The sequence below is a fragment of the Brienomyrus brachyistius genome, chromosome 12 (genome assembly GCF_023856365.1).
Source record: "Brienomyrus brachyistius isolate T26 chromosome 12, BBRACH_0.4, whole genome shotgun sequence".
Taxonomy (NCBI): domain Eukaryota; kingdom Metazoa; phylum Chordata; class Actinopteri; order Osteoglossiformes; family Mormyridae; genus Brienomyrus; species Brienomyrus brachyistius.
Window position 1 is genome coordinate 15,496,830 of NC_064544.1, and position 13,861 is coordinate 15,510,690.

The 13,861-nt window shown below is 42.4% G+C and overlaps 2 protein-coding genes and 1 long non-coding RNA gene across 18 annotated transcripts; 2 read left to right on the forward strand and 1 right to left on the reverse strand.

The window, feature by feature from the left end:
• Positions 1 to 23: 23 nt before the first annotated feature.
• On the reverse strand, positions 24 to 13,210 carry LOC125704838 (leukotriene B4 receptor 1-like). Of its 16 annotated transcripts, none has more exons than XM_048970953.1 (4): positions 12,774 to 13,210; positions 2,839 to 2,900; positions 2,340 to 2,380; positions 24 to 1,539 (listed from the first exon to the last, which is right to left on the reverse strand). In XM_048970953.1, the coding sequence occupies exons 3-4, from the start codon at positions 2,349 to 2,351 to the stop codon at positions 448 to 450; spliced, it is 1,104 nt and encodes a 367-aa protein (XP_048826910.1). In that variant the 5' UTR covers positions 2,352 to 2,380; positions 2,839 to 2,900; positions 12,774 to 13,210; the 3' UTR covers positions 24 to 447. The 16 variants fall into 16 exon arrangements, with proteins under 16 accessions (XP_048826910.1, XP_048826907.1, XP_048826904.1 ...); XM_048970950.1 differs by having other exon boundaries at positions 2,756 to 2,900; positions 12,774 to 13,209; XM_048970947.1 differs by having other exon boundaries at positions 2,756 to 2,971; positions 12,774 to 13,209.
• Positions 5,322 to 9,077, forward strand: ltb4r (leukotriene B4 receptor). Its single transcript, XM_048970931.1, has 3 exons — positions 5,322 to 6,302; positions 7,253 to 7,529; positions 8,446 to 9,077. Exons 1-3 carry the CDS (start codon positions 5,617 to 5,619, stop codon positions 8,842 to 8,844), a joined length of 1,362 nt encoding a protein of 453 aa, XP_048826888.1. The 5' UTR covers positions 5,322 to 5,616; the 3' UTR covers positions 8,845 to 9,077.
• LOC125704870 (uncharacterized) lies at positions 10,953 to 12,585 on the forward strand. Its single transcript, XR_007381267.1, has 3 exons — positions 10,953 to 11,049; positions 12,185 to 12,308; positions 12,567 to 12,585. It is a non-coding gene; the product is annotated as an uncharacterized LOC125704870 (long non-coding RNA).
• Positions 13,211 to 13,861: the final 651 nt, after the last annotated feature.

Consider the following 13,861-nt stretch of genomic DNA (forward strand, 5'->3'; position numbering starts at 1 on the left):
TTTTTTATTCTAAAATAAATGTGAAGCTGAATTTTGTCAAATAAAAAATATATACATATTAACATTATATCTTAAATGTTTGATACTGTTTTATCTGCGAAATTAAGTGAAATTAAGTAAACAAGAGAAAAATGCTTATTGTTTGCTTATGAAAGAAGAAAGAATCATGATTAAATGACACAAGCATGAGAAATGCAAGCATATTTTTACACACAAACTTGGATACTATGACTGAATGGTTATATTTAGATAAATATAGTTTCTGTGCAGCTCTTTGGGCTTCTTGACTTTTTGTTCATTTTTCAGTGCAAGTCCTTTGATAGGTTCCAGTTATTTCTTCTGCTGCAGTCAAACATTACAGTCTTCATATGTTACTTTTTTTTTGTTTTCCAGCGGTGTTGTTGCATATTCCAGTAGTACCAACCCATCGCTCAGTTCTTCAGTGATTTACTCCTTTTGATCGTTTTTCTCCTTTGCTGGAATGTGCCCCATTCTCAGAGATTCCCCATTCTGTTCGCCAGCGTTCCCCCTATCCCCTTGACTGTCCCCCCTCCTGCTTTGTGATTCTGAATCAGTTCCCTCCAACAAGCGGGCGATGCAACCGAGTCCCGAGGTACCAGACAAGGTGGAGCCGGTGCAGGCATATAGCAGAGGATTTATGGAGCTACTGAGAAAGGCCAAGGCGATGACCCTGGGCCGTATAATCTTGCATATTTTTAGCAGATTTACCCCTTTTTCGCCGGCCAGGATTGCGCTCGTCTGCAACAGGTTGACCAGATGGTAGGGCACCCAGAGTATGATGAAGCTCGCCATGATGAGCACAATAAGGCGTCCAGTTCTGCGGCGGGAGCGGCGGCGCCAGCGGACCCGGGCGGCCTCCAGGGTGCGGGAGATTCTGCAGTAGCAGACGGCCAGCACAATGAACGGCAAGACGAAGGCCGCCACCAGCTCCAAGCAGTAGTGAAACACCTCATGTTCTGCACTGGGGTAATTAGGCTCGCAGTAACTCTTTGGATCCACGTGCTTGTAGACAGCCACTGGGATGGACAGCACCAAGGCCAGTGCCCAAATAGCTGCGATTGCTGGCCTGAGGCGAGACTTGGTGCGGACACGCTGAGACACGAAGGGCTTGGAAACACCCAGAAGGCGGTCACCGGCCATCAGGGTAATCAGGTAGACGCTGACGTACATGTTGACCCCGCATCCATAGTGTACCACACGGCAAGCAGTGTCCCCAAATTCCCAAACCCTACGGGCGGCCAGTTGACGCAGAAAAAAGGGCGCAGTCAACAGCACCAGACAGTCAGCCGCGGCCAGCTGAAGGATTAACAAGGCAGTGACAGATCGCCGGCGCAGGCGAAACAAGACAGTCCAAACCACAAACAGGTTCCCAGGTAGACCCACTACCAAGGCAACCACCAGCAGGGTAATACCAACAGCTGGAGATGGATGGTCTGACAAAGAGGTTGAGTTTGAAACTGGGCCAGAAGAGAGAGTAGGTGTCGAGGGAGGTAATCCAATCATTATGTCATCTAGATTCTAAAACAGAAGGGAGAAAGCTGAATTAAAATGGCAAATTCTTTTCACTCTAATGTTATTAATTTTACTTTATGGGCTGTTATTTATTTCCTGTTCTGAGTCCTGTGAAAGAAGAATACAAATCACAAGCCAGTTATTATCTCCCTGACAAAAAAAAATACCAAGTAGTTATTTTAAGGGAGAATGTACAACAAGCCAATCAATATTTCTAAGGGAAACATGCATCGACAAAACAGAGACAGGAGTTTCTTAACAATCTCTAAGTAAATCAAGAAGAACTGGTTCTACAGTAAAAAAATAGCCCCAAGTACCTTCCTTCAGTTTTACATGGACTGATTTTTCTTTTTGTTATGCCTTCTGTTTACCGTTTCGGAGATTTGGGGAGGGTTAGGGTTGGTTTTGGGATGGGCTGAGGTCCTCTATGACAAACCGTTAAGCATAAAAAAGCCCCGTTGATGAGGAAATGACACCAGGAGAAATGGCTTTAAGGCAGTTCCGGTTTGGTTCAGTTACTATGAGCAAGCAAAACAGCCAATTGCTCAGCTCGTCTGTTTGCTTGCTTCCCAGTAGTGCCAATCGAATCCCCTGTTCCATCATCCAGTCCCCATGCCTGGTAAATCTCTCTGTATTACATACTTTCCCTGCATAACCTCAATCTCTCCTATTGGACTGTTCTTGCTTCCTTCCAGCAGACCTTCCTGTATGTGCAAACTCCCATGAGGTAACAAAAAGTTGCCACCGAACTCTCCTTGCCTTTACCAACCTGTTGTCGGTTTCATCTAGAACTGAATATTACTCTCATTTTCTGTCATTCTTCTACAGCTTCGCTGTCACCCCTTAACTGTAAAAGAGTTGAAAAAATGTACAAACGGTAACTTAATACAACAAGCACTTCATGTACTGCAGCTAATTAAAATGACCTTTCCCTTATCTTCTGACCATCGGTAGTTTGCACCCAATGTGATATTAATATCATAAGTAAATACAGTGTAATTGGGGAGGGTTTTTTTCTGTTACAGCGTAGTACTTCTCCCCCCTGCAAGAATACAGCAGTAATATGTCCCCCACAGTCACACACCTACCGCCTTAACAGTCACATTTAGCACAGTGCATAATCGACTCAAGTACTGTTACTGTTAATTATTTCTCTTCCAGATATATATATATATATATATATACACACACAGAAAGAGAAACCACTGCTGGGCTGAGGTACCTTCTGCAGAGATTCTTAGTCTTCATTTAATTTGTTCCCCCTTTGCTGATAATGATGGCACGCAGCGGTGTGGACAAACTCACAGGCAGACGTCAGTGTCGGTAGATGCCTCACATCCTTCGTCATCGGAGCATCTGTTCTGTTGCTGGAAACGGGATGGGCAATCAAATAAATCCAGCTGGCTCTTGCTGTGTTGGCAGTGTGAGCACTGCAAAGCTGACAGAGGGGATGATGAAACCACATCCGCTGGGCAAGCGGAACCCAGGGTTTCACTCATGCCCTGTTCATCAAGCACAACTTGCCACAACAAAACACAAGAGGCATTGATCATATGATATCTGGATTGGTGTTTCGGGAAGAGCTCAGTATGTATAATAACGATAACAACAATAATAATAACAAGAAGAAGAAGGATGTATTTATATCGTTCTTTTCATACATGAAATACAGCTCAAGGTGCTTCACACATGGGATTTAAATAAAAATATATCTTCAAATAAGAAATATCTTAAAACATGGTGTCTGTGATCAAATATTGCAAAATGTCAACAACTGCAGGCATTTGGTGCATTAAAAAGTTAAAAACCAACTGTATACAGTTGCAGAGAGTTATAACTATGATAACAGACAGCTGTTGACAGGACAGCTGTGATTATAGACAATGATAACCACCGAAATACAAGGATGTACCACATATAAGTGGAGACGAGCAGATTACTAATGACTTCGACATATCGGTTAATGAAAGCTAAAGACAATTTCAGAAATATGTATAGAGGTACAAGCCACTAGGCACCAATTAATTTTAAAGTTTTTTAAGTTTCTGTGTTTTAAACTTCTGTGGGCTCTGAGGTAAATGAACATGCAGTCATCAAACACGGGTGGATGGATGAGTGGATGGATGGTTGGATTTCAGTGTGTGTGTGTGTGTGTGTGTGTGATTCAAAGGGGAGGTTGCTACATGTTTGACTGTGGCCTCCCCTGTTTCCTGACTGTGGTAACCTCAGCTTCCTCTCAGCATTGAGACAGGAAGAGGCGGAGAGCGGGGACAGCACACTGGTTGCATGAGAAGCCATCCAGGAACCCATGGACTCATAATGGTGAGCAGGAAGACAGCCGAATACTGAGAACATCCTTCCAGGCAAGTGGCTAAGACTGGTAGGTTCCTAAAAGATGTCCATGTATTCTGCCTGAATATCTAGTTGACCGCGCTAACTGCACCTAGCAGTACCCAAATATTCATGCTGAAATTAGCGTTTAGCAGCAGAGTTTTGTACATGGTATGATATTAGTTACCTGTAACTGGCTGAGGTTAATAGACAGCAGTGTATGTTCAGTCGTGACATTATTGGTAGTGTTCAGCACAATTCTGTCACCAACACCAAAATTCAGTCAATTAAGAGAGTTCTTGTTTGTGATGAATGTTTTTTTTTTCCTTTGTGAGATACCTGCATCAAGGTATGCCTGGAGAATATTATCTAAACAGAGTGAGAGCCCTGGTCAGTTCTTCCAATAGGACTAACGAAGGCCAACACTTCTCTTGTGCCTTTTGGACCATGGTGGCAACCCAAGTTAAATCTACATTTCGGTTTGGAGAGGACACTGATTATCATGCGATTCCCAATATTCTGCTTTCCGAAGGAGCACTTAGGCTATAAATCACACTGAGATTAATATACAATAATACAGATCATGCATCTGTTTACCCATATTTTCGAATCACACTGCACTTATGCCCTGTGCTCAGCGACCAGAACTCATATTTCACACATTTATGTGTTTATTAGTCAGAAACAGGAAGCAGAGGTAGATAAATATCTATGAGGTAGATTTTTTTTTTAAGAATTTTTAAAAATTATTTTTAATTTCATGTAAATGTAAATTTCTGCATATTCTTGTTGCATGAAACCATACAAACTAAATATTTCTTTTAAGGTGGCAACTTGCAACCACCAACGGAACCTTGGCCTGAGATGAAAGACAATTTTTTAGTTTTCTTGACTTCTGCTTACGGCATATGCGGGTTTTAACCCTAACTGAAATAGGCAACAAAAGAATAAAATGCAGATGAGAGCTGTGTAGAGTCGCCCAGTTCTGCATCTCCATGTAAGTCCACATGGGCCAATTCTGGACTGCATATGCTGTTGAAGTTCACAAGATGTTGCAGTTTTGCTGACTCTGCACAAGCAAAAATTGCTGTCAAATCGGCTGCAGCACACGCTTCTGTTTCTCACCACAATGACACCTACCCTTTCACTTCATCTTTGTTATTTTCATTTATTTTTCTCGCCACTGAATGATTCCAAAATCATGTGTGATTTTAAGTTTAACTATAAGGTAGAAGTTAAACAGCAAAGAAAATTGTGACTATGACAAATCTGCACTGATAACAAGATTTCTGCAAACACATTTCATGCTCGATATTTCCATACTGTTAGAAAAAACTGTAGCTCATTATACAAATGTTTCAGTATATATACAGCTAAGAACAGTAGTTCAGATTCAAATATTATGCTCCCTGCTTTTAGAAAGAGGAGTTTTTTGCTCTCTTTTAATTACCAGGAAAAATAAAGGTATATTATAGCTGCAACACAGAGATGTTTACGTAGTGCATAAATGCACCATTGACATATATGCAATATTGTGATTTTACTACTATAATATTGCAGGGTTGAATGTATAACTCCAGTTCTACGAAAAAAAAAATATGAATTGCAAAACAATGTGTAATCTCTGAAAGATTTTGCAACAGTGGGTCAGTCCAAGCATATGAGCAAACCATGCGTAAAGGAGCATCATAAGATTAGTACGCAATAACCTGCAAGGATGTGAAAGTGTGTGCAATCGCACATATTGTACTAATGAAACATTTTGGTTGTGTACCCTTCTTTTTGTCATATTTCTTTTTCACACTGTTCCATGTAACAATGTACTTTGCTAGTTCTTCTTTGCATGCCTTTTACGTAGAATTCGGCTTGTTGCCAAACTCATTTAGTATTTCCTGTTTCATCTTTCTCACTACTAGACCCACAGAAAACCTCCAGTGCGGCAGAGAGATAGTCATCTGTACTTCCACAACTAAGATGACCAATGCGACTACGTCCAGTTCCTCGCTGCCCGTGAGCCATCAAGTTGGGATCTGGCTCCTGTCACTAGCCTTTCTTGCGGGCGTCCCTGGGAACTTGTTTGTCGTGTGGACAATTGTATTCCGTGTGGCACGCCGCTCACTTACCTGCCTACTGGTGCTCAACCTGGCAGTGGCTGACGCCCTGGTGCTGCTCAGCGCACCGTTCTTTCTTCACTTTCTGGCTGCGGGGCGTGGCTGGCTGTTCGGGGAAGGGCTGTGCAAGACTGTGCACTACCTGTGCTGTGTGAACATGTACGCCTCCATCTACCTGATCTGCCTGATGAGTCTGGATCGCTGGCTGGCTGTGATACGACCTTTCCTCTCTCAGCGGTTGCGCACCAAACGCACACTCTGGGCTCTCCTCCTGGGATTGTGGACCTTGGCCTTTCTCTTCGCCTTGCCCATGCCCTTCTACCGTAGGTATGTGAATATATCGGGGCCGGGGGTGATACTTCTGGAAGACTGAATATGGAGTCAGAAATGTCTAATTCAGGGGTGGCCTGTCATATCCAGAAGGGGCCGCTGTGTGTGCAGGTTTTCGTTGCTACTCCCTAATTAGATTATTAATTAGAGGACTGATTGGCTGAAGAGTCCTCACACCTGGGCTTGAACAGCTGACTTAAAGATTATCCCAAAAACCCGCATCCACACCGGCCATTTGTGGTTAAGATTGGCCACCTTGGTCAAAATGATCGGAAGGTTCCAAGCAGAATGCTTCTTAACCTAGAGGCAATAAGGCTCTGTGACATTCACTTCCCATTTTAACCTAAGTGTGACCAATAGCATGACCAAAGGGAAGAGGTTTAAACCAATTTGCTATTTAGATTTTTGGTATTATTCCTATTTTCCCTGATGATGATATGTAAATCCCGAATATTATGTGAATGATATGCCATTTTAGATGGTCTGCTTTCGTTAAAATGCTGATGTAGCACTGTATTGTATGAGAGTTAAAGGTACAGCAGTACACAGGAAAATCCAGACAGATATATAACTGCAGTACAGCAGGTATCAGGCGATGTAACATTAGTGTTGGGTTAATGGTCCTTCAGCAGTTGTAGGGGAAGAATCCATTTTTACTGCTATATGCTGAGTCCTTAAAGGAGAATGGAGATACACTACAGCAGAGTTTCACAACCCTCTAGCAATAATGTGGACTGTCTAGCGGGGAGCTGGGAGGGAGTAAAAATGAGGGCTGGCTGGGGGACCCTGAGAAACGGGTGGGAAAACAAACTACAACAGCACTGGAATATCGATGACCTTGTAGAGGCCTTAGAGCTTCACTAAATGAACAGAAAAGAGAGCAGACAATATGCTTGAAAAATCATATTCTCTGTATTTTGATGGTTACCTCTTCCTTCTGATCATAGTAACCTCCAGCCATTTATAAAGAAAAATATCTCCATCTACATATGCATGCCGTATCACTGGGGAAGCGTGAATCATGAAGTCTTCCAGTACCTGTGGGAGACGCTACTTGGCTTCCTGCTACCGTTCTGCCTCATCGTGGGGTGTTACGCCTCCATCATCTACCGCCTGCGCAGTGCCATGTTCCAGCGCAAGGGCCGAGGAAGCCGCCTCATCCTCATAATCATGAGTGCCTTTGCGCTCTTTTGGGCTCCATATCACCTCGTCAATATCCTACAGGTACGCTACTGCATGATCATCTTAGAAATATATAACTCCCTCCTAGTACTGAATAAGTATACTATTTTATTCGCAATCTTGACACGGCTGATTATTGTTTTGTCAGAGTCAAACAGATGTACAGTAGCTCCTTCACTTTCGCGCATTTTACATTCATGGTTTTGGTACTTAGTGAGTTAAACGGGAATATATTTGGAGTTTGCCGAAAGATCGCAGACACTTCCAGACGATGCCAACATTGGCCAGCAGACCATTTCAACTGGGGGGCAGACTGGGGTCAGTTGTTCTGTTATGGGGGGCCAGGTTAATTTGATCTTAATGTCCTCCAACTATTACTTACACTAGATTGCCAGCATTAAGAAGCAAAAGGCAATTTTCAAAGTTATTTATGCAATGCGTTGCAGTTACATTTCACAGTTCTTACAAACATGTAACTTTCTCTGATTTCTTGTTTAGGCCGTCATGCTTCCACAAGCTTGATTAGATTTTTTTTTTGCCGTTAACTTCTTTTTTCACGAACTGAAGCCATTCGGCCGCCCAGTGCACCCGTGTTATGAGTCCGTCAAGAAAATGTGCTTATGTTTGTGTTTTGCCTGCTTCCAGCTCACAGAACTTTATCCCACATATAGGCTATGCATGCGAATAAATGAAGGAATGAATAAATAAATAACAATAATAATAATACACTAATTTACTTGCAGAATTGGCCCTAGCTCCCCCCCCCCCAGTTGAAATATACATTTATATAACCTCCACACTTTTGTACATAAAAGATGACATCTCATTATTAAACAGGCACAATATTACCTATGTCCCTTTTCTTCATCCTGCTTCTCCCCTTTCTTCATTTCCTTTCTCTCCTTCTCTCCTCCCTTTTTTGCCTCCCAATGTCTTCCCCCGTTCCCTCCCTCTCCAGGTGGTAGGAAAACTACAGGATTTATCCTCCATAAAGAACTTTGCAGCGGCAGCCCGGCCCAACGTCACGGCCTTTGCCTTTCTCAGCAGCAGTGTGAACCCCATCCTCTACGTCTTTGCCGGCAGCTCATACATCCGCAATGCAGGACTAGGTTTCATGGCCAAACTGTTTGATGGCACCAATTCAGAGGGGAGTGGGTCCTTTAGCCGTAGCACACGCTCCAGCCGCAGCGGCTCCTCTGGCGAGACCACTACCTTGCGCAAGCTGTCCCTCCGATTTGGTTTTAAGACTGGTCGGGACGAGTGGGCGGAGCCTAGTGTACAGACAGACCCTCGTCTGAAGGCGGAGACAGACGCGAAGGTGGAGCTAAAGACAATGACCACGACGGAGCAGATCTAAGATTTTTTCCCCCTATTTTAATGTAAACATTCATGCTACTCGTAAATTTATCTTTATTGCAGAAAAGTATTTATTTGTAGTACAGCGTTTAAAAAACAGAAAAAGAATGCCGCTTCTTAGAATTCTGTGAAATTAGGAATGCAGAAAAATGTATTTTTGTATATCTCAGTGTATTTTTTTACGTGGAATTTTTTCAACATTTGATTTTCATTAAAATATATACTTAAAATATATCAACACGTTTTTTTTGTGATGTAAATTACATTTTGTTTTCTTTAAAATAATCAGGGGGAAAACCTGTGTCACTTCTGGAACAGAACTGTGTGACATACAGAATCTCGCTTTTATCTTTTACTTCCCAAGCCCAGAGTGCATGAATTGGGGTGGGGGTGGGGGGGGGGGGTGCTGGGTACTGTTAGGATCTACTGCTGCCAGTCCTGTCATGTTTCCGTTTGGCCAGCAGATGTCACTGGCCAAATGAGAACATGGCATTCCATCCCTGCACTCAGGGGTGATAAACTCATACTAGATAGGGTTCCTAATAATTCTGGAGCTCACTGTTTAAGCTTCTATAATAAAAAATATCTGCTTTTTGCAAATTAAAAAATAGAACTAAATGAATATTCTTTTACTTCCATTCACTGTCTTTTACTGGTTAGATGAAGATTACCTCTTGCTCTAATAGTCTGCTTCCAGTCAATAAAATACATTCATCACATCTGTTTTGATATTTCCCAGAACAGTAAGGAGCATGGTTATCGTACCAGACCTGCTTTTAATCAGACTTTTGATACAGGGGATAAGAAAGATACTGTTCATTAAAGGGAACATACAGTACACTGCCTGCACTTGAAGGACGCAGGAAAGGTAACAGGCCCTGCCAAGACGTCTCAGATACAAATATAAGGAGGATAAATGCAGAGATTGTTAAATGGCACTGTGAAGGTGGGCTCCTTGTTGTGTCTAGGCACTGATAGTGTTAGTGAAACTGCAGCACTGTTGATTAATTAAAAGAAGTTGCTCTCCCTTTAAATGTAAAATGTTTTCCTTTGAATATAAGACTTTCTCTAGATATGACTGCAATTGTATTTATATAGCATGAAATGAATTCCGGACTGCATGTGCTGTTGAAGCTCACAAGATGTTGCAGTTTTGCTGACTCTGCAGAAGCAAAAATTGCTGTCAAATCGGCTGCAGCACACGCTTCTGTTTCTCACCACAATGACACCTACCCTTTCAGTTCATCTTTGTTATTTTCATTTATTTTTCTCGCCACTGAATGATTCCAAATTCATGTGTGATTCTGGGAGAAGTTTAACTATAAGGTATAAGTTAAACAGTAAAGAAAATTGTGAATATGACAAATCTGCACTGATAACAAGATTTCTGCAAACACATTTCATGCTCGATATTTCCATACTGTTACAAAAAACTGTAGTTCATTATACAAATGCTTCAGTACATATACAGCAAAGAACAGTAGTTCAGATTCAAATATTATGCTCCCTGCTTTTCGAAAGAGGAGTTTTTTGCTCCCTTTTAATTACCAGGGAAAATAAAGGTATATTATAGCTGCAACACAGAGATGTTTACGTAGTGCATACATGCACCATTGACATATATGCAATATTGTGATTTTACTACTATAATATTGCAGGGTTGAATGTATAACTCCAGTTCTACCAATATATATATATATATATATATATATATATATATATATATATATATATATATATATATATATATATATATATATATATATATATATATATATATGAATTGCCAAACAACGTGTAATCTCTGAAAGATTTTGCAACAGTGTGTCAGTCCAAGCATATGAGCAAACCATATATAAAGTATCCTCATAAGATTAGTACGCAATAATCTGCAAGGATGTGAAAGTGTGTGCAATCGCACATCTTGTACTAATGAAACATTTTGGTTGTGTACTTTTTGTCATATTTCTTTTTCACACTGTAACCGGTACGAGTAGCGACCATATAGCTGAAAAGGGGACCTTTATTTTGATACCCCGAGGCGACTTTTATGCTGATGTGGGGGCGCGGTATTCCAACAGATTTATACCCGCATAATCTCTTGATTCAAAATGAACTGTTTGGTCTCGAAGGTTTCTTGGGAAAAGGGAGTGCGGCAAGTAGTATTCCTCTGGATGAAGGCAGAAATATACTTGCTGTTAACTACGTACGTATGTACGTACGTACAGCCGCGGTCCGTATCTTGCGTTCTTGGCGTCAGTTTTTGTGCACGTACTCAAAAATTAACGGAACGTATACGGAGATGCAATACCTGCGTAATGTATAGAGGGCAGTGTTGCAAGATTTGCACTCAACGGTCAAGGTGTCCATGTTTGAGGGCTTGTTGATTGAGCGAGTCCGCAATTATCCTAATTTATGTGACGTGACAGAACCTCTCTACGGTGACAAAATAGCTTGTAATAATAGTTGGCAAGAGATTTCGAACATCCTGAATATTAATTCGGAAACAAGTGGCGACAAGTGCGAGACCGGTATGTTCGAGCACGGAAAAAAAGTTTGCCGCAAAACGAAGCGGTGATCCTGCAGGCCCGGTGTTTTTCCTCGTCAATGTCTCTCATTGGCAAAACCAGAGAAAAGTATTTTCCATTTTGCTGACAAGATCTATTAATTGGTCGGATGTACCATCTCTGCGATTTGCGTTTTCTTCCCTGGTGCCCTCTCAGTATAATGAAGATTAATAATTCTTCAAGTGAAGACATAATTCTTCGCAATAATAGATAATGATTTTAAGATACAGGTATTCATTCATTTGGTTTGCGGGATATCAGTTGGGATATCTATATCAGCTGATCTAGCTCAAATTTTGGTGTGTCTGTCAGGGTAACCCACCACAGAAACAGTCTGGCAATGTTCATTCATGATACCTAGGCTGATACTGAACAAATTCCAGCTAGTTTCATTCAGTTCGGATGTAAGCTGGTACATTGAAGCACCATTTTCAAGAAGTTCATTTTTGAGCCGACCTAGCTCAATAATTTGAATTCATTTCCACACCCACCACCACGGACCCGGCAGACATCCATTCTGATGAACTGTCATATGCCCCCAGCAAGATTACACTAAGGGAAATTGGTTCGTTTTCAGCTAGGCTGACCCCTCTGGGCTCCCGGTCTATAGGCTTATTAGTTGGGGCCTGGGACCAGTGTTCTGACGACCCCAGTGTGCGTATTGGAGTGGATTTGCTGTGCGCCGTCGGTATGTTTTTTGGTTTTTTTTTTTGTTTTGGAGTGAGGACTACTTTGTTGTTTTGAGTATTTGGTATTTTGATTTGTTTAAACCAGGGGTGCTAATCGAGCAATAGGGTCCCAGCCTGCTGTGAGGATATCTCTGGCTGCCCAGTGGCGCGGGCCGGGGTTTTGAACTACCTACTGAAGGACATACTTCACCAGTGGAAACATCAACCAGGTCACCGGGAGTTATTGAACCCGCCCCTTTTTGTTGTGATTGTTAATAAAACCAATAAATACTTTTACGATCCAGCCCTAATCCCTCCTGTGTGCTCGTTTTGGATACCACTTGATTAGGGGGGTACTCGCTCAAGGTCACAACACTGTTCCATGTGACAATGTACTTTGCTAGTTCTTCTTTGCATGCCTTTTACTTAGAATTCAGCTTGTTGTCAAACTCATTTAGTATTTCCTGTTTCATCTTTCTCACTACTAGACCCACAGAAAACCTCCAGTGCGGCAGAGAGATAGTCATCTGTACTTCCACAACTAAGATGACCAATGCGACTACGTCCAGTTCCTCGCTGCCCGTGAGCCATCAAGTTGGGATCTGGCTCCTGTCACTAGCCTTTCTTGCGGGCGTCCCTGGGAACTTGTTTGTCGTGTGGACAATTGTATTCCGTGTGGCACGCCGCTCACTTACCTGCCTACTGGTGCTCAACCTGGCAGTGGCTGACGCCCTGGTGCTGCTCAGCGCACCGTTCTTTCTTCACTTTCTGGCTGCGGGGCGTGGCTGGCTGTTCGGGGAAGGGCTGTGCAAGACTGTGCACTACCTGTGCTGTGTGAACATGTACGCCTCCATCTACCTGATCTGCCTGATGAGTCTGGATCGCTGGCTGGCTGTGATACGACCTTTCCTCTCTCAGCGGCTGCGCACCAAACGCACACTCTGGGCTCTCCTCCTGGGATTGTGGACCTTGGCCTTTCTCTTCGCCTTGCCTATGCCCTTCTACCGTAGGTATGTGAATATATCGGGCCGGGGGTGATACTTCTGGAAGACTGAATATGGAGTCATAAATGTCTAATTCACGGGTGGCCTGTCATATCCAGAAGGGGTGGCTGTGTGTGTAGGTTTTCGTTGCTACTAATTAGATTATTAAAATACATTCATCACATCTGTTTTGATATTTCCCAGAACAGTAAGGAGCATGGTTATCATACCAGAGCTGCTTTTGATCAGACTTTTGATACAGGGGATAAGAAAGATACTGTTAACTAAAGAGAACATACAGTACACTGCTTGCACTTGAAGGACGCAGGAAAGGTAACAGGCCCTGCCAAGACGTCTCAGATATAAATATAAGGAGGATAAATGCAGAGATTGTTAAATGGCACTGTGAAGGTGGGCTCCTTGTTGTGTCTAGGCACTGATAGTGTTAGTGAAACTGCAGCACTGTTGATTAATTAAAAGAAGTTGCTCTCCCTTTAAATGTAAAATGTTTTCCTTTCAATGTAAGACTTTCTCTAGATATGACTGTAATTGTATTTATATAGCATGAAATGAAAAAGGGTGGATTGCCCTCTCCTGGTGGGGGTGAGTGGCTGCCTCAAGTGGGGGAGTTTAAGTGTCTCAGCGGGAGCTAAGCTGGAAGGCAAAGACTTCGATTTGATGGTTGGTCTGTGTTCCTACCCTCACTGATGGTCAAGAGCATGGTGTAGGAGGTGGATAAATGGCAGAAAATGGATGGATGGATGGATGGATGGATGAAGAAGTGTACGAAACAAAGATGA

Bases quoted from the DNA above. Each gene is read 5' to 3' on its own strand.
- ltb4r (XM_048970931.1), top strand. From the start codon at position 5,617: ATGAAACATTTTGGTTGTGTACCCTTCTTTTTGTCATATTTCTTTTTC. The intron at 6,303-7,252 runs GTATGTGAATAT...TTCTGATCATAG, and splicing joins CCCATGCCCTTCTACCGTAG to TAACCTCCAGCCATTTATAA. The intron at 7,530-8,445 runs GTACGCTACTGC...CTCCCTCTCCAG, and splicing joins ACCTCGTCAATATCCTACAG to GTGGTAGGAAAACTACAGGA.